At 44.7% G+C, this 20,275-nt stretch overlaps 3 protein-coding genes across 6 annotated transcripts in view; 1 reads left to right on the top strand and 2 right to left on the bottom strand.

Moving 5' to 3' along the window:
* Position 1: 1 nt before the first annotated feature.
* parp12a (poly (ADP-ribose) polymerase family, member 12a) lies at positions 2–4,767 on the bottom strand. 2 transcript variants are annotated; one of them, XM_076732980.1, is made up of 11 exons: positions 4,348–4,767; positions 3,674–3,809; positions 3,285–3,561; positions 3,046–3,195; positions 2,739–2,928; positions 2,470–2,644; positions 2,118–2,353; positions 1,912–1,999; positions 1,661–1,791; positions 1,122–1,273; positions 2–936 (listed from the first exon to the last, which is right to left on the bottom strand). In XM_076732980.1, exons 1-11 carry the CDS (start codon positions 4,665–4,667, stop codon positions 680–682), a joined length of 2,112 nt encoding a protein of 703 aa, XP_076589095.1. In that variant the 5' UTR covers positions 4,668–4,767; the 3' UTR covers positions 2–679. The 2 variants fall into 2 exon arrangements, with proteins under 2 accessions (XP_076589095.1, XP_076589096.1); XM_076732981.1 differs by having other exon boundaries at positions 4,378–4,731.
* A 391-nt stretch (positions 4,768–5,158) lies between these two features.
* On the top strand, positions 5,159–7,806 carry LOC143322083 (cilia- and flagella-associated protein 263-like). Its single transcript, XM_076732985.1, has 9 exons — positions 5,159–5,250; positions 5,553–5,688; positions 5,931–6,092; positions 6,178–6,327; positions 6,513–6,623; positions 6,827–6,925; positions 7,052–7,159; positions 7,387–7,542; positions 7,666–7,806. The coding sequence occupies exons 1-9, from the start codon at positions 5,159–5,161 to the stop codon at positions 7,804–7,806; spliced, it is 1,155 nt and encodes a 384-aa protein (XP_076589100.1).
* A 904-nt stretch (positions 7,807–8,710) lies between these two features.
* Positions 8,711–20,275, bottom strand: part of srgap1a (SLIT-ROBO Rho GTPase activating protein 1a) — an 81,534-nt gene continuing 69,969 nt past the window's right edge. The window contains exons 19-22 of one of the 3 annotated variants that reach the window (XM_076732465.1): positions 18,382–18,562; positions 15,921–16,058; positions 12,220–12,592; positions 8,711–11,402 (exon numbers count right to left, since the gene is read on the bottom strand). In XM_076732465.1, the coding sequence (XP_076588580.1) occupies positions 10,998–11,402; positions 12,220–12,592; positions 15,921–16,058; positions 18,382–18,562 (1,097 nt within the window). In that variant the 3' untranslated portion in view covers positions 8,711–10,997. Of the gene's footprint in view, positions 11,403–12,143; positions 12,593–15,920; positions 16,059–18,381; positions 18,563–20,275 lie in introns of all 3 variants that reach the window. The other 2 variants (XM_076732467.1, XM_076732466.1) reach the window with 2 other exon arrangements.

The raw sequence follows: 20,275 nt of genomic DNA, 5'->3' as shown, positions 1-20,275 counted from the left end.
TTATTTAATCACAGTGAGTGACATGGCAGTTTGTAATATGTTTATTACATAACCATTGAATGTCGTTCCAGAAAACAGGTTCCCTCAGTGCCCGTGATTCAGACTTTCATTGACAGACGGTCCTCTCACAACAAAATACACACCCATCACAAAAGCAGACACTGGCCAAGGAAATAACACCTTTTGACATGTTAGAAACCCACCAGGACACACTGGAATAATCACACAAAAATTCCACCAAGTATTTCGTTCCTCTCCTCCGTTCCATCTGCACCTCACCTCAGAGGAAAATCCTGTAACGTCAGTTTGTAAAATACGATGCCACATGTTTTTAACTTTGTTAATATCAAAAAAAAAAAACATGCAATGCATATAAAGAAGTCTGCTTCAACCATTTATGCATGAGTAGTAATTATCCAACAATTTAAGATATTACAGTATTACTGCTGTATAGTCAGTACATTTTGGACTTCTGGACTTTTACTCATGATTTTGAATGCAGGACTATTAACTGTGGTATTACTACTTTTATTCAAGCGAAGGACCTAAATTAACCTTCTGCTGCTGTAAATCTCCACAAACCTGTAACAAAGCCATTTGCTACTTCTAGTCAAAGTAAAGAGCCCATAATATAGTTTTATCCCCTGAGCAAAACCGTCAGAAAAAACAGCATCAGGACTTACGAATACCTGATAAGGTACTCTGGGTAAATCTGCTGTTTATCAAAGATAACATAGATGCTGGGGTTGCTCTCATTGTCCACGCAGCTGTCGTAGAGGGTGCTGCTGATTCCTTTTGGCGGGGGCCGGACATAGCTGCTGCTTCCCCTGGTGTACTCCCCCACCAGGACCAGAGTGACAAACATGATCTTGTTGCGGCTTTGTCTGGCACTGGCGTATCTGTCCGAGTAAGACGCATCTCTGGCAAAGTAGCTCCCTAAAAAAATAAAAAAAAAAATAAAGTGTTAGTACTGATAGTCCTGAAGGGTGATGGTTCTGCTCTACTGCCATGGTGAAGTATGCGGCAGCGCAGTAAGTCTGAAGACATTTGTTTTGTGGTTTGTCACTCTCATGCTGTATATTCATATTGGTGGAACGGCTGCTGAAGCTGCTTCACTGCACCTTTGCCGTACGCCGTGCCGTGGACACCACACATCCTCCAGTCAAAGTTTTGCTCACAGATGGCCTCAATCAGGGATTCGTCTGTCCCGTGGAACAAGTACTGCTCATTCACAGCTCTCCCTCCATTCCTCTTCTTCATCTGCTCTTTCTGCCTGAGCACAAAATATAGAAAACACACACGGGATGACGTGAAGCTCAGTAGTTGATTCATAACATTTATAAGTTCTGTTTCTGGTCTCTGTCAACTCCTGAGAAAACTATCTGGCTCTTTAGCTGCTGAGTTCTCCACTGCGTTCACCAACTAGTCACGAACTGCCACTTCTGCTGTTTTAGAGCCTTTGCTATGAGAGAAATGAAGCTATGAGAGCAGTGAGCTGAGAGTAATATAAAGCTCCATAAAGCCCAAGCTACAGCTGATAATCCCCTGTAGGTTCATCACTACGAGGCAAGTGACTCTTCGCACATTGTCACACACATTGTTGTCACAAAAATATCAATTACGGATGCTTCGAGCCAAAAAAGTCAGGTCTGTGATTTACCATTGAAAGACTTTCCACAGATAGGGGTTCTGGATCCTCTGGATGTTGTGAATGTTACCCTGGGGCATTGTGCGCTTAAACAACTTCTCAATCATATTGTACTCTTTCGCAGATTTGGAGAGGGGTGCGAGCTGAAAGACAAGAGTACAGTGCACAGTGATGAAGGGTACAAATACACATTTGATGTTCAAGAAGGAACAACACATCGTGAAAACAGATATTAAGAACAGTAACACATGCTAGAGAGATACCTTGTATCCAATATCTGGTAGGGCGTTCTTGTCCCAGTGGGGTGGGAAACTTTCAGCTGTGGAGGAGCTGGAGCTGTGTGGAGATGCACTACAGGGGAGACAAACTTAATCACTGTCTGACTAATGAAGACACTTGATTCAAAACAGCAATGTTAGAATTACATGGATAACGCAAAATCTCCAGCTATAACTGGAAATAAAAATACCTCTTGAGCTTCAGCTCCACATCATGAGCAGACACAAAGCGAGGCCTCCTCCTGACCTCTCTCTTGGTTTTGTATTTTACATTCTGCTGATACATCTGCTGGGTTCCCGGTGCACTTTTGAAGTACAGGATATACTGCTGCTTTCCTGCACCAAAGGAAATCTCTGTTTCTCTATCTGCCAGGTACACATTCTCCAGAGTCTGAGAGGTGACAGAGGCTGGTGTGTCACTATCACCCTGAACAGAAAAAAACAGGCAGCAATCCATCAGTTTTTTGCCAGCGATGAAATAAGAGAAACGGGGAGGGGAATGAAGGAACTCAAAGTGTACTGTAAAAGATAAGTTCCACTGACCTGTCCAAACTCCAGCCACTTCCTGTCGTCGTCCTTCCAGTACCAAAGCCACTCTGTTGTAAGAACGAAGTGAGGGGGCTTTGAGACAGAGGAGGCAGTGGACAGGCGACGAACTGGAGACCCTCCGTATGTCATCGTCATGAAGTCAACTGACTGCACAGTCAGGGATGCAGAGCTGAAAGCAAGCAGTGAGAGTAAATCAACAATGACTTCCAGGGGACGTTTCTGAAGACATTTGCTACATGTGTGTACTCCATTCCTTTGATCACCTTTGAAAAGACAGAAATCGGAAAATCCCTCCGGTGGGCGATGGTGGATCCATGCAGCTTGTGTCATGTTGTGGATCACAGTAAGCCTTCTCAATGTCCTCCATATTTGGCAGGTCCTTCCAGGTCACACCATCACCGTCTAAAACCTGCCATCTGTACGGTAGGTGCCAATGGACACGAGCACACTTCTCTGTGAAAGAACAATGTCACAAGGCGCTCATTGGACAGTGGTGCACATACGGACGTCCTCTCCTCCCACACACATGTATTAGGGAGTGACTGTGGGTGTGACTGCTGTCAGTGTTACCTTTGAAGCCGCAATGTCTGCGAATGAAGAAGAGGCAGATTTCATTCCTGTCAGCATCACTCAAGGCTTTAGATGGAGACGCAGAACTAGTCGGGGATCCAGGGTCGGTGTGGGAAGGCTGCTGAGTGGGGATTCTCACCTCAGGCAGCACTGCAGGAGAGACACATACATACTGTAGAAAAATCTATTACGCAGTTCAAAAGTTGAGAAAGTTTTCTATGAAAGTCCTCATCCTTTACCAGGAACAGCAGCAGTGGCAGCAGCAGCTCCATGCTCCTGTTGTCCCATGATGATGAATTTGTTTCTGTAGATCACTTGAATGTTTCTAATATTCTCCTGACTGAACCCTTTGAAGAGCTTCACTCCCTGCGCATCAAAACTATGGGCTCTCTTACACGAAGAGCCAAACTTGCAGTCGCCCTGGAGGTGGTGCGTGCAGATGTGAAGCTTGGTGCAGGAGGTGGTGAACCTGCAGGAACCGTGCACACCATTGCCCTTGTTGTAATGTGGGCAAATCTAAAGGGGTGTACGGAGGAGGGGGAGATGACACATGACCGTTCATTCAGAAATGTACATTCCACATTCTCACCTCCCACGTCTGTCTGCTGCTGTCGCCAGTAAAACCTACCTCAGGAAGCAGATACGGATCACTCTGCAGTAACAGCTGGAACAGCTGCTTCTCTGTCAAATCCTGAAGATCATTCTTCTTCAAGAGCTGCTCGTTGTGTGCAGAGGTCAGACTGTGGGGATTTTTACACTTGAGTCTGAAAAATAAAATGAATCATTTCAGTGACTGAACGGACCAGTGAAAACAGGCTTACTGTGAGTGTGGACGTCATGCTTTGTCATGTTGTCTTACAGTGTGTACAGTGCAGTTAACAGTTCTTACTGCCATCCTCTGGTCAAACACAGGGAACACAGTGAGCATGCTTTGTTGGACTGAGGTCTTAGGTTTTTTCACAGAGGTCCAGCTGGAAAACGGTGATTTGTTGTCCTCTTAGCAAAGGCTACCATGTTCTGTTCCGATTGACGCTTTCTTCAAATGTTTTTTTTGTTTTCAACAAAGTTAAATAAAGCTGTGGACCGACATGCATCAAGTAAAATAATGTTTTCTTAATGTGCACTGCAGCTGTTTTACTGATGGGTGTGTCACAGCAGGCTATTGTCGTCAAACTTGAACATTTACCTTTTTTTTTTTATTAAGACCATCATAACACCATACAGCTGGAACTGTGACTACTGCTTGACAAAAGACAAGTTTTCTAACTCATATGAAACACAGCAGCAGGCAGAGGGACTTACCCGAAAGTGCAATCCCCGCAAACAAGATACCTGCACAGGTGCAGCCCATCGCACTGAGGACACTCTCCGGGTTTTCTCCGACAGATCCGCAGATTGGTTTTAGCGACTACGAGACTATCCGGGCTGATCATTTGCCTGCCGACAGCCTTCTTCCTGCCTCTTTGGATAGCTATTTTACCGTCGTCGAACAGGACACCTCGCAGCACCGGTTCAGCAACAGTGAAAGTCTGCGTGATCCTCTCATCCAGGCGCTTGAAGTCCAGACAGCCCTGGTGGTCGCACAGGGTCTTGAGGATGAACTTGGAGACGGCTGAGGTCATCCTGAGACGACTAAAGCCGAGTCACTGGTACACTGTTGTTAGAGCAGAGCTGAGCTAACGTTGGGTAGCTTCCCACAGTTTCAGTGACGTCCGGTTACACGGAAAGGAAAGTGAAACTTACAAAGGAAAGAAAGAAAAAAAAATCAGTGGTAGAGACGAGTTGAGTTAGGAGGGCGTGAATGAGGTGAGGGGGAAATCTGAAGAAAGCAAACTGAAGAGCCAATTTTTCTAACTTTATAAATTAGCTAATACGGACAGGTTACGACAGTGTTTCCAATGGATTATTGTAAATAAAATTCACATCTAAAACAACGGAAATGTAGTCCTCAGTTGAAAAACAGTCAAAATGTGACCATTTAAACCACGCTTGCTTTTCTGGCTATTCCTTGCAAAGTTTACAGATTAATTAATTCGTGCTTTTTACGCAAGCACGTGAAGGCAACACGAGCCCTAGCAACCACTGCATGGGGGTTCAGTGTACCATAGCAACCATGGAGGATGAGCTTTCGGTTTTGGAAGGAAAAGGCAAAGAGGTCACAGAAGAACAGAAAGAACTCCTCTACATCCGAGTCGAAAACATAAAGTAATTTAAATGAATATTCAAGTATACCCTCAACGCGAAGTTTGTTAACGTAAAGATGAATTTATTAGCTTTTCTACTGTGTGCAGCCTGCTAACGTTAACCGCTAATGCTAAGCTAGTGTTTTTTAGCCGTGTTGCTAACTCGCCAGTATAGGGGGTTAGAATTAGTACCATATAATTAAACTTACACTATGGCTCAATATATGCAATGTTTTCCTTGAGAAAGGTGAGTGAATACATAACAAGTGACAGCTGGTTAAGTTGTTAACACTTAAAACTCTCTGATTTTCACCTCCACCCAAGATGTTCCAATGCAGCCCTCCTGGCAGAGAATGACATGTTGGAGCGCTTCATCGGCCGCATGGATCGTCAGGACCTGGTGTCCCAGTCTGGGGGAGACGATGTGGAGACAGCAGGAGCCCCCCAGCTGGAGGGTGGGGTAAGCTCTGCCCAGTGACAGGAAGTGTTTTCTATAGATACAAAAAACTGTATCTGCTGTGATTGTAGTTTCTCACTGAAAATTAACACTGTGCACACAGACATACAGTCTGTAGACTGAGAGCAACACTTTCTCAGGATTAGAGGATTATATTCGCTCCAAGTCTCAGAAACATTTATATGGCCTGCCACAATCTGAGAGACAATCCTGACACTTCCTTTTGTGTATGTGTACCTAATCAGGGTCACGGAAAGAGGGGGAGGTCCCGGTCCAACATATCGAATCGTCTTCATCAGCTGACCTTGGAACAAAAACTTTATGTGGCACAGAGAGAAGTAACAGAGACACGACGAGACCAGGAGAAACTCAAACAAAGATATGAGAGAATTCAGGACAACTACAAGGTTACAACACACCCTCGCACAGAAAAATAAGTCAGAAACAGTGAAACAAAAAAATGCACCCTTACAGCACATTTTATCTTGCCAGGTGTCTCTGGAAGAGGCAGAATTGCGACTTGCAGAAATCAGGAAGGCAAAGAGCGAGTTTGAACGCAGGCTGCTCAAACCTCTGAAGGACAACAAGTTGGAAGGGAAGGAGCCTGAGAAGGTGCTCCAGTATATCGAAGACAAGTCAAAGGTAAAAATTCACCAGAAAATGTTCGGTTTGGACAAATATCACATGATAATTATGTGTTTTTGTAGCTGTAGCTGTTGTGTGTTTTTGATGAGTGTCATCTGCTTTCTCAGCCACTGTCACAACCCCTACTGGTATTCATCATTTTCCTCCCTTTGTCCTCATCTTCTGTTAATAAACACAAACAGGTCACCCAGTTGGAGAAGTGTAATCTGAAAAACCACGAGATGAAGATCCACGAGAGGAAGCTCCAGCAGCAGCTTCAGCAGAAAAGAGACGTGGCAAAGACTGGGCATGAGGTAGAGAATGGCAGTGTGAGGGTATGTCCAGAGAGGCTGAGACAGCTGGAGAAAGAGTTTTATTGTGTCAGTGGATTGTGTGGTTTATGAGTTAGACTTTAATGCGAGAGACCAGTGAATCACAGCCTGCATACTGTGTTTTTTGCTGGTAAATGAATGTAGTTAACAATGTAACAAGGTATGCTGCTGTGTGTTGCTTCCAGGAAATGTTCCAGGACCACAGCGAGCAGAGAGTGGAGCAAAACCTGGAAGAACTTCAAGTCAACAATTTGAAAGTGCAGCGTGTCCTCAGTTCACACAAGGTCACTAATCAGAAATGTGTGTGGGAGAGAGAGAGAGAGAGAGAGAGGATTTTCTCTGTGTAATTCCTTTAGATGCATGAAACCTTTGCTCCAGTGTGTGAAGTGCGTGTGTGTGTGTGTCAACAGGAGAGGCTGCAGAGTGTGACATGGGAGTCCACAGAACTGAGCAATGACATCAGCAACCGGAAACAGATGCTGGCAAAAATTGAGGAGGAGATACAGCACGCTGAGGAGGTTTGTCATGAGTCCAAAACTGAGTGAAACTTTAAGGAGCCAGCTTTAAGCCCACCGAAGTCAAATGTAGTCATTCATTCATTCAAGAATGATTGGCATTCAGGACCGACTAAAACACATGAATCAGTTACTACTTAATCTCCCTTCCTTACCTCTTTAAACCATGCTTACCCTCCTGCTCTTTAAACTAATTCCCATCCCATCTACATGCTTTTCTCTGTCTTCAGGAGCGTTTGAAGGCCGAGGCTCTAAACCAACACCTGCACCGCCAGATTACAGATTATCAGGCTCCGGATATCAATGAATACATACATGTCAAGGACAGACACAAGAAGCTGCAGCAGCGCATTCACACCTGGGAGAGGAAGGTCAGGATTGCTCAGGTAAGACGTATTTTATTTTCTCTCCCCAAAGCTCTGTGAAAATGGGAGATTTGCTTCCAGCTGGAGGAGCTGTTGTGTGATAGTGTCCTTAACAATGGCCTCTTTCTTTTCTGTTTTCATCAGATGGCCTTGAAGACTAACGCTCAGGCCTGGAAAACACAGAGAACCACTTTGGCTCATGCATACAGCGCTGAGGCTGGAGCTAGATCTGGGGAACACCAATTCGCAGTGAAGCTCCCATACATAGCAGAGCACAACACATAGAGACACAGAAAAACCAACTGAATTCATTACAATAAATAAATAAATAAAAAAATTTGGGGGAAATGTGGAGAAAACAATGAAGCTTGAATCCCTGTCTTTTTTTTCATTCATACTATGTGTCCTTGGAAGATTTTCACTGTGCACCAATATGAAAAATGAAATGTACAGTAGATATTCTGTAAATGTAAAACCTTGCTGCGCTCCATCTTATTCAGCATGAAATCTTTGCATACTGAATTATATTTAATAATAAAAATAACTAAATAACTGCATTCCCTATACTTTATTGATTACAATGCCATCTTACTGGGTCATTTCCACCCTCCTGATGCTGGCTGAACTCCTACTGTAACTTCAGGAGTTGAGCTCTGTCACTGTTTTTTCATGTTGGCTTAAAACTCTTCTTTTTCTCTGCTCTGGTTTCTCATAGTTTCACTGACTGGGACAAACTTTCAGATGTCTTACAATGATTAATTATCTCTTTTCTGGCATTGTCATTTCATCTTTTCTCATCATATTTGTAACTGATTGGGATTCTGCCTGCGTGGACGTGCGTGTGTGTGTTAACTCAAACTGCAGAGTGTGCAGGGACTCCTTGGGTGATGTCGAACTATTGATGACGGTGTAGTGTAACTAAGTACATTTACTCCATGTACTCCTGTATTTAGATATTACCATTTTATGCTGCTGTGTACTTCTACTCCACCAGATTTCAGATTCAAATACTTCACATTTTACTGCAGGTGCACCTTTACGTTTTACAGACAATGTAATATTATTATGGATTGTTGTAGACTGAATTACCCAACATATAAGGGACCTTTACTTGTACTGGAGTCTTTTTGCACTGTTGATGTTACTCAGTGAAGTTACATAGAAAGCAGGGGAAAAAATCCACCTCACGCTCGGCAAACTATTTCCTTTATTAGAAAGAAATCCTTGGAGGTATAAACCCTCAAAGAACTCTAAATGTTATGATGTTACATGCCATATATACAATTATATACAGAAAAGTGCAATGTCACAATGGGTAAGCTATTTATTTATTATTCATTCTGTCATATAACTGTTTGGAAAATGGCATCATTACTTCACTTGTTTTCTTCCTGCACTGCATTTTCTCAAAAATATCTGACAAGAAAATGCAAAAGTACAGAATGTCTGAAGTTCATCTAAAACATTTTCAAAGGCACTTTCACAAGTTCATACTGCAGATGTACAGAACACCACAGAGTAGCTTAAAGCCTACAGACGGCATAACTGAGTCCTACTGATGATGTTAACATAGTGACAAAAGCACGCTTTTTACAACTGGCTTCACACTGTGGGCGGGACACTTGTATCTCTGGATATTTAGTCTACACAGTTTGTTCTACGTCATTTCTACCCAGAAACATAACAAAACCGATTACAAAAATCATGAAAGTTAGTAAGTCAGAAAATTTTGATTATACACACAATATCTGTCAAGTCAAAGATAGTGTAAACCTGCTGTTAGAGAGCATTGCTTATCATTGCAAACCAAGTCTTTTCTTTGTGTTATTATGCTCGCCAAATAATCCTGGACATGCACCCACTTCCGTTATTTCTACAGTACAGCGGTTATTCTGAAAGAGACACACAGGGATGCGGTCACACAGCTGGGACTCGACCTGGACGCACATGGGCTGACAGACACGGGCCGTTCATCAGCGACTGTGAGACTCCATGTGTGCTGTTCTCTGCCACACATCAGGCATCTGAAGGTGTCGTCATGGGCAAATGCACAGTTCACAGAGAAAGCTAGTGTCAGAGAACAATAAAAAATATTATTACGTGAACATAAAACAGACTAGAGGGACACAAATCAAGCTGCTGTTTTCAGAGACTTTGAAGCAGAGGAAGCAGGGTGAACATATTAGGAAGCTTTTACACTAACAGTCATTAGGTCCATGGCTACCGGCAGCACTCCCACAGGGCGCTGCCATGAGTCTATACACATCAGTCAATATGAATACCTACATCATATATGGAGGGTCAACATCCATGCTTTAACTTGCACAGTCATGTCTTTGGGTAGATAGAGCCAAGCAAGGCATAAAAGGAGCTATGGCATGTGTTCCACATCATATAATAGCATATGTGTTATATGTACTGTTGCTAGGAGATGATTTATCCACAGAATTTTTCACACTGCTCCCCGTAGATGATACAGATGCAAAGGCATACATTACCAGGCATATCTCACCCCCGCATCGCGAGCGTTTGATGCAGGTGTGCAAGGATGCGTGAAAATGTTCAAAGTTCGTAATGAAGTAGTGGTTTTATCCAATAGTCATATGTCGTTCCAGGCAATATGGAAATATGTTCAAATAAATTTGAGTGAATCCAGCACGGAGGTGATCTTTGTACATTTCTGACACACAACAGATGGTACGCCTTGCCAAACAAAGGTGCAGAGTTTACACGCTAGTGGAAAAAAAGCATACTGCTATTAGTACTACATCTATGAACAAAGTACCGTTAGTTAAGGGCTCTTCAGGCCCGTAATCAGTCCACCCTTCAAACCATTTCTCTTCAGGCAGTCACAGCACCTTTAGAATTTTTAACATATGAACGTCAGTAAGGCCTTTGAACCAGTTCACAACACCTTCAAGGCCCCCCCCCGCCCCCCCGTGGTAAGAGCAAAAAAAGTGACATTGTTCTATATGTGAGAATGCCACTCTGGTCACTGCAGTCTTCATCAAGCTCCAGGTTCAGGTTCAGGTTCAGTGGTAAACAGAGGAGCTACTGTACATGCAGCATGTTTTGTTCATGAATGTCTGTAAACTAAACTAACGAGTGTACATGTTCTACAACCTTGTAGGAAGCCTTTGTGATTTGTTGTTTGAGTTTACTCTTTGAAAAACAAAAAGACATCTGTTAGATAATATTAACCTAAGCATATCAACACATAACTGTGCACATGTTATTGAGACAAAAGATTTGTCCGACTGACAGATCTACACTGTAACTCCTCAATCGGTCTCCCTGACAGAGTCCTTTATTTTCACCACAAGGACACATCTTTTCCTGTCCAGGTCCATGTATTTTACACGCTCGTAGAGATTATTTGTTGTTGTCTTTGAAGTCTGGACACTGGGAGCATTTTGCAGCCCCCTGGAAGTTGATTGAGAGTGTCTGATTTACATCTGTGGTTCTTGTCCCGGAGCTCACATGGTGCAGGACTTGTCCAGAGGGTCCTGAGGAGCTGGAGGCTGTGAGGCCTGGCTGGACTTGGGCAGGACCATGGGCTTAGGCCTCAAGGCAGGGGGTTTGAGCTGCACGCCCATGCGAGGCGCTACCACAGGCTTGAAGGTGCTCATGGTATCGCTGGAGGAGCTGGTGCTGCGGCGGATGGGTGGCTCAGTGTTGGCAGTGGACCTCAGCATGACGCCGTGGATGGGGCTGAGGGACTCGCTGGAGCTGGCTGGCGTGGGACCCCCGCCACCGCTGCTGCCGGAGGTCTGCCGCTGCTCCAGGGTGTCCAGCACCACGTCGGGGGCGTGCTTGGCTGAGCTCTGGCGCTCCAGCTCGCGCAGCTCATTCAGAGCAGTGTTCATCGTTTCTTCTATGTCCTGCAGGAGACAGACAGAGTGTGTGTGTAAGAGAGGAGTGAGGCTATGGAAGGATGATAATAACACTGGTGAGAGAGATGAGCGAGAGACAGGAGGGGTGTGAGAGAAACTAAAAGAGAAGGCAGAAGAGCGAAGAAATGAGTAATGAACAGTGGAGAAGTTGAAGGTAGAGTACGGTGTGGTAGGAAACAGAAGAAAAGGATGTTAACAGACGACCACAATGACAGTTTTTCAAGAAAACACCAAGCATGCATTATACATGCAGAGAGTTAGTAGAGAGTATTACTTTGCATCGGCACCCCTCCCTCTGCATGCTAATGGCTTTGGATAGCAACGGAGATGCAGACATGAAGATCTGTTCATGTGAGCATGCTCCCAGCAGGCAGACAGACAGCCCAGCACAGTTAAAGTGCTCTCTGTGGCCTGTGCTTTCTAACTTCTAAACAAATGTCCTTTATGGTTTTACTATTCACAAGTATGAGACAATAGTCAAATTAGAGCCACCACCTTTGGATTAGCACTGATGCAAACATGGATGTCTGCTTGAAAACAAATTAGAGTCAGCTGGTCACTGGTATATTTCTCTTCATGTGTCAGAGTATGCTCACAGGCAACACTACAGTAAACATCCTGTGATGAGTTCCAGTGTTGAGCTACGCTCCCTGCTGTCTGCTGCCTGTGAAGCTAGTCTTTTGCGTGTATTTAGCACACGGACACAGGAAGCAGAAGACAGGGACTGACTATGTTTTTACAGGGCGGGGCAGGGCTTTGATGGTGGAGGGAGCTGCGGTCGGGTCGCCGCTCGTCCCGCGCTGACCTGTGCGATGGTCTCCGGATCCAATGGCTTGCCGCCGTGGTGGTGGTGGGCATCAGTAAAGCCTGTGTACTGGCCAGAAGAGGTGGAGCGGCGGATCGGGGGGCTCTCCATCTTCTTCAGCGACTCGTGGCGGCTGATGTTGGTCAGGCTGCCGTGGCCAGTTCGGCGTCGACGTTCAGGGCTGTCCATGGCCAAGTGGTTGCGACTCCGCAGCATGTCCCGGGGACTGAAGTGGCCTAGAACTGGAGAGCCCATCTCTGGGGTACCTCCATGTCCTCCATGACCGTGCTGGGAGGGATGCACCATGCAGTGAACATCGCTGGGGCGAGCGGGGGGTCGCCGAGATGGTGGTTCTGATCTTTTCTTGTGCCTGCTGGGATCGTAGAGAGGGACGGAGAGGAATCAACAAAGTGAAATATTTATTTACTGCATTAAAGCTTTCATCTTTTAGCACTTTACCACATAGCCCATGCCCAAACACTGCACTTAGAGATAAACTTTAATTCTTTTAATTACAGCTATTGTGCCATCTTGCATCTCCCAAATGTAAACTCTCCAGCTTGTTATTGGATTAACAGCTATGCCGTAAAATCTTGAATTTATTACAGTGCTTCCTTTGGGTCTCAGTCAGAAAACATAGTATAACTCCTCCAAACTGGATCCACAAGGTTATATATACCTTGTTAGGTGGGCATGCTGAATTGTCAGTCATCAGTGTTGTAAGAGGAAGTGCCTAATAGCTCTGACAAGCTTATTGGGAGAGCAGGTAGAGTGGACCTGGCTATCAGCCAGAGTGAGGGAGCCTGTGGTTCATCAGAGCACCAAAACAGAAGCTCTAGCAGCTTCAGCAGGATGCCTCTTCTCTGTCTGAACCCGGACCAGCACAGCACCACGTAAACCTCATCACTTGTGACATCACAGAGTGACAGAGCTCAACAGGAATGCATTTGTCTGGTTAGACACACACTCCTTCATACTCACACAGACGCATGCTTGCTCACTTCCACATGTTTCTCCACATTAACATCTACTCCCTTGAAGCAGTTCTATTAGAGCAGCACATCCTCCTGCATATTTATGACTACCAGCACTACAGTAGCTACAGACAGCCTGAGTCAAGAGCTGTAATGTTTAATCAAAGCAGCTATCATCACTTTCTGTCTCACAGCTGGATGACTGGAGTTTAGCATGACTATTTGCAAAGAACCAGAATATAAAGTTACCGGATATTTCTAAGCATGACGTCTTGAGGTAAAAAAAGAAACTAATAGTGTCATTTTATTAATACTCAGTCACTTTTTCCACAATGGTGACAACATGAAATATTAAATCAATAATATGTGAAAACTGATACATGACAGATTAAATATTTTAATTAGTCTCCTGTCTGCATTATTGGTTCTTCATGATGATGAAGATGCAGTGAATTACTCATCCTTTAATCACTTCTGTGAGGCAAATGGCTTCATTTGAGAGTTTATGTCTGCCTCATCAATGCTGTCTCATCATTCTCATTAAGATTAACAGGCAGCTTCATCACCATGCTAAACAAAAAGCAATAATGAGCACGGATATGAAGGACCGTGAGGCTCTCAGAGAATGTGACTGCAGCTTGGCATTTCCCCAGTCGTATCATCTCATCACAGAAAACGGCTCATTTATGAGAACTAGGAAGTCTCAGGCCAATCCAAACGGCAGTGTGTCCTAACGGAGGACTCTGAAACACAGAGCTGCTCACACACTGCCGCTGGAGTGTGAGCAAAATGCAAAAACATGAATTAACATGCACAAAAGCTTCAACTAAACTAACAGCTTCTGATTGTTTAGACAATGAAAAATAAACAGTCACTGGTGGAACAGTGCTGGCTGGTGAGCCTGGTGAGTGAGAGAAAAAAAAACATATATATATATATATATATGTTTTTTTTTCTGACTGCAGTGAGAAGTCTGGAATAGTAAACAACTGCAGGAACCACTGACAACCTGCAGGGGGAGCAGTCTACATTCATAACAGCAGTCCCCCTCTGGGACAGAGTACAACAACAAGCACTGAAACTCACTCTGCAAGCTGTCACCACACTGACAGCTCACCCTTTGTTTATTGTGGTCTTGGCTAATAATAATGCACATCACAAGGCATGCCATGACTTTCTTTACCTCAAAACAGAAAGCAGAGCAACTGCAACACTGGGTGTGATTCCATCAATGTGCATCTTTGCCACTAAAAGACGCACTAATGTAACTGTTTTGCTCTAGTTGTGATACCAAACTCTACCAGAGGACCCGTATGGTGAACATGCTGTTGACTAAGAACACCGGGAGAGGAAAATATCTAAATAAAGCTCAAGATATAAATGATTCAACACTCATGAGGGCTGTCTGAATGGAGGAGCAGAAAAGTGAGCGGGCAGGAGATGAGGAGAGAGAGGTGGGGGTCACCTGGGAGCTGGTGACAGATACAGTGTTGTAGACATGGCCATGGAGAGTGAGAGGAGCTTCATTAAGGCTGATGTGAAAAAGACGACTCATTCAGATAGATTCTCCACCCGCATACAAATACCTGCAGCTGGTGTAAATATTGCCTCTAGGATGAATCATCAACATTTCAACAGTGAAGTCGAGGGAGCGAGTGTGGCTGTGAATAAAATAGCATTTGTTCATGTGTTTGGCAAGAGCCAGTAGCAGACGTTTCAAGGTCGCTTAGTCCAAAACAACCAGAAACGCAGCTATGGAGAGAGGAGCAGGAGGCGAAATACTGGCATGCAACCAGCAGACGCTGCCAGGGAGACTGAGGTGAGACTGTGTGGGTCCTCTCTGTGTGCCATCACTCCCTCTGCATGTGTACGTTCCAGTGGGACCAGCTGATGACTAACCACCACTGTGAACTGGGTAGTTAAAACTCATCACTTACAACTGGAACTGTCTGGCTAGCGGGAATAAAATAGGGTGGGAGAAGTTCATTACTCCGCTGGCAATGGTGAGCAGAGGATATGGGATGACAGGAGGAGGTGGACTGGGTGCACTGGTCTTTCCTTCAGCGTTGCTCATGGAACAAGCAAATCAGATGCATGCTGTTACACCACTGTTGATGCAAGCTTGCACTGAAGAAAGAGGTTGAAAAGAAGGATTATTACGTCCTAATCAGTCTAAGTAAGTTTCTCAAGTGTCTTGCATTTGTGTGTGTGTGTGTGTGTGTTGGTATTCACACCTGAAGCTGTTTAAGCCTCTTGGATGATGCAACAGTGAGTGTGCCGCAGACATGCTGCTGTGAGACTGTAAGTCGTTATTGGATTGGCCATCTCTCATTAGATAAAGCCGATGTGAAGTCCAAGATGTGTTGTGCTCATACATTAGTCACACTGACACTGAACACCACCGTGTGATGCTTGTTAGCCTTGAAAAAAAAGTGTCTTTATGTCTATTTCATTGTTGAGCGCAATAGGTAATCCAAAATAACCTTTATTCGTTATTTTAAAATACTGCAAGATCCTTGGACTTTGGTCAAATCTTGGCTGTTTCTGGTCATGTGACACCTTTTCTTTTGGATTTTCAGGTTATTAAATGTGACTTCCTGAAGATGGTGTTTATCACTTCTCATGGTTACAATCCTTTTCCAAATGTATCACTGCTGCAGCTGTGCAATACTGTTCAATAGACGAGAGGCTTCAATATTGCAACCAAGCAAACCAAGACAGACCAACCTGCTAACGTAGGCCTCAGAGATCCTGGTGTCCGTGGGTGAGCCGATGTCTTTTCCTGAGCATTTATCCTCTCCAGCATGGCCACTGCTGGCCTCACTGTCAGCCTTCTGACTCAGGGTGTCTGAGAAGTTGTCATCTCTGGGACACAGAGACAGAATGACATTGAGACACAGACAGAGCGAGAGGAAATAACAGAAAAACCGACAGAAAAAAAAGAAGAAATCAGCAAATCAGTCGATCTTTCATATTTGCATCGCTCTTCAATGACAGTATTTGATATCAGTTTCCATGCGAGTCAGCACGTCTCCCTATCCCCCCAAGGTCCAGAGAGTCAGATGAGTCATATTCCTGGGCCGCTCAGTATTCTGGTGGTGCATTGTGGTGGTGACACACACCCACACACACAAGCCAGTTGTATGGGTTTCAGTGAGGTGTGTGACTGGATGGCGGGTACAGTTGGTGCCTGTCAGGTGGCAGTAATCCGAGCTGCTGAGCGGCACTGCTGCCTCTGATGATGTGTATTAGCCGATATAAAACACAGACACTTATTCAGTGTATCCACATGAGTGCACCCAGACAGAGACAGAGCAAGGACGAGGATTTCTCCAAAGCAGGGGAGGCAGTAAACAAACTACAGACAAGAGAGAGTTCGAGCCCCCTCACAGTCGAGTCTTGAGAGAGACATCCTGTGCTGAAGCCGTCTCTCAGACGTCTCTCGGAATGCTTTATTCTGGGCTCTTTTATGGGACAAGTGAAGATCACAACCCTGTGTGCTCTACTCTCCTCGGCCTGCTCTGTTTAAGTAGAGGCTAGGATGTTACTGAGCTCGGGGACAGCCCGTCCAGCCGTAAATTCCCCTGCTCTTTCATTAACTAAGACACCCCATCAGCAGTGCCACTCCTGGTGAATTATTGATAGAGCCACACTGGCAGGGCAGCAGCAGGAAAAAGAAGAGGAAAGAGGGGAAGGCATTCTAAATGGCCATTTTGTCAGCCAGCTACTAAGTGATTGGAGTGACTCTGTTCCCGTCCTAACAAGACAGTGAATCCAGTCCATTAGGCACCAACAGTGGCTATGGCAGAGTGTGTGCTTGTTAGTGTGAGAGCAGGAGACAGTGACAGAAGGGCTGGTTGAGGACCCTGGAGATGGAGAATGTTCCACGGCTGAGCAGGGACGGCAGCAGAACAAACGAGGCTGTAGGTCCTGTACGCACGACCCTACAGTCAACTGACGGCCTCTTATGGAGCAAAGTCAACAAGGACAAGTGTGTTGTTTTACCCACAGGGATGTCATCAGGGAGAGCTGGGAGATTATACTTTAAACCACAACTCTAAGGCTATCCGTGGAGCTGGTCATACTTAAGGAATAGCACAGCGGTGCTTTGGGCTAAATGCTAAAATCAGCATGTTAGCACGCTCACGGTAACAACGTTAGTCCGCTGAGGTTTAGCAGTATAATGTTTATCATGTTTAATGTTTACCAGCTGACACTGATGAGAATATTTTGCAAGTAACGGTCATAAAAGTATCAGATAAATTGAAATTTGGACCTGATTTTGGTGCGAGATGAAAAGTGAAGGAATCATTAAAGTCATTACAATTGATTCTGCTGAGTCCATGAATGCCAGCACCAAACTACATGTCAATCCATCCAATATTTGTAAAGACATTTCACTGCAAACCACACCAACATCAACCTGCTGGGGCACTGTAGGTAAATCAGGGGCTTTGAAGCCGCTATTCTTCATACACAGGTGGGCTCAAACACACACCCTCCCATAAAACACTCCAATGTAGTCATGAACACACATCCCTGTCCTCGTGTTGGCCTACATGATGTTATATGATCCAACAAAGATAGACTGTAAGCACTGAAATACATTTTAATAAATAAATCCATCAAATCTGAAGACTATTTACGACTATAAATATACAATAATACAAAACTATTCAAGTCTAAATTGTACATTAAAAATATTGAAATCTGTATTTCTCACATCTTATTCAGTTGAAAAATATACATATTCTTTTTATCCATCTGGTTTTATGAGAATAAAAGGATTTAACAGTTATTTCTGAGGTACTCGGTGCATCCCATCGTCTTCCTTCCGCCATTTGAAATTTATGATGCCACATCTCAAAACATTAACATAGACATACAAAGATGTATCAAATGGAATTGTAGAGAACACTTTGGGGTGCACGACTGGGTGGTTGGGACATGGTACTACAAGCTAAATGGTTCAAAATGGCTTCCAAATGACTGTCCACTGTAGTGGACACCATGCATGAATGGCTGAGGCTACAGCACTCTCACAGTTTCTGTAAAAAGTCATGTACTGATCTATAACGTCAAGAGACTGTCATTAGAGGACATTTGATCTTTGCATGCTAACAGCTTCTTTGCATGTCTTTGCTCAGTCATATCCAAAATTATCCTCACAGAAAACAAAAACACTTACATGTCTTGGACCACAATATACTGGTGTGGCACCAGGCCATCGATGCCGTTGTGCCGTCCCTCCCACCAGTCCTCAGATGCCCGCTGATACAGCAGCAGCGAGGCGCCCTTCTTGAAGGACAACTCTCGGGACGAGCGCCCAACATAGTCAAACTTGGCAATGGCTTCAATGGGTTCACCCTCTGTCAATGGAGAGAGGATTACACAGGTTAGGTATGTCAGACAGGGCGATGACATCAAGTACAGATGGCTATTATCGCAAGTGCAGACTTTCAAAATGACTGATGCAAGTGGTGCAGTCTGAAACACAAATCTTAATCCAGACAGGCAACACATGCACTGTTGGCTCTGATGCAGGACGGTCTTGCATCAGGTCTAATAGTGGCCTGTTTGTGCACATGGGGTTCAAGTGTGCTGAGCCAGTTGGTTATTTCAGTTGTAGTCAATAGTAACTGGGCTCTACAATGGCAGGCTGGGGCCACAACAGCGCCTGAGGAACTTTAGCAGGATAATTATAGAAGCTGGTGAGAGGAGATCTATATGACTTCGGGGCATGTCACTCACTGCATGGATCATTAGACTGGGTTGATATCTACTCAATAATTGTACAAGTAGAGCCAGTGACAAGGGAAATGAACATGGGAAAGACCAGGAAAAGTCATGACAGACAGTACTAACCAGTAGTAGATGACGCTTTAATTCATTTGTACTGATTGCTCTCTCCAAGTCCAGTATTTTCTAAATCACTGAAAATCAGTCTTAAATTGATGTGTATCCTGAAGAAAGCATGTGGATTTTCAACAACAGCTATGGTCTGCTCCCTCTCCCATTCAAAACACACACATCTCCAAGCCAATATGTATGCACTACAGCAACACAGGTCTAAAAATAGCTTCTTTATTCCTCCCTCACTCCTACCTCTGCCCCGCTCCCATCTCACTTTCTCACTTCAAGTCAGACAGGGGGTCCCTGGACAGACGACGCCTCACCTTTCCACAGGCTCTCCATATAAATGGCTGAAGCTTGTATCGGCTGTGAAAAGCCATCATGGTATGTCTTTCACAGGAGCTGGATGTAATTCCCAGATGAGCAGAAGGGCCTCGTGAGAGGGGAGATACAGATTCTGAGCAGAGCGGAGGATTCTTAACTCCTCTCAGCGCTCTATTCAACCTCATTTATTTCTATTATGTTTATTCTCCACCTTTCCCTTCCTTGCCTCGCTTCACACTGACAGGGTGGATGTGACGTGGCTCCATGAGAAGTGACAAGCAGGAATTTACTGCCTGAATTAATTGAGCAGCGCTGCAGCGGACGAGGTTGTTAAGAAAGTTGACGGAACTTTTACTGGTGCGGGGGATTTCTCCTCCATCTCTTTTTCTCATTTCATCCTGTCCATCCATCTATCAGGCCATCTGCAAATGTTTATCCAAGGTACACATGCACACCAACAGTGCAGTGACGTGGCTGCGGCTGAAAGCAGCAGGCTATAAACTCAAATCTCAGTGCGGTAAAGGATCCCCTCTGTCATGTTGTGCAATTATAACTGAGAATCGCTTCAGACGCAACCACCCCCCGAGGTTCCGCACACACAGACACACACACTCACTCACTCACTCACACTGCAACTGAAGTTAAAGAGATGTTGAACCGTGAGAGCTGGAGGCCTGTGGTGTTAGAGATACAAACTGTCAGATGTCTTACACAAGCCAGTGGAGCGGAGTTGGTGGGGATGCTGCTCCAGATCCATGTTCATACATAGAAATATGGGAGCAGGAATCTGGTTCGGATCAATACCATAGAAGAGGGCATAAAACTAGTTTTCTCTTCTCTCCATCCTTTTCTCGGAAGAAAATGATTAATCTCAGAGCACGAGACATCATGCTGGACGTATACGC

The sequence above is a fragment of the Chaetodon auriga genome, chromosome 6 (assembly GCF_051107435.1).
Source record: "Chaetodon auriga isolate fChaAug3 chromosome 6, fChaAug3.hap1, whole genome shotgun sequence".
Lineage (NCBI taxonomy): Eukaryota > Metazoa > Chordata > Actinopteri > Chaetodontiformes > Chaetodontidae > Chaetodon > Chaetodon auriga.
This window is presented reverse-complemented; position numbering and strand designations above follow the sequence as displayed.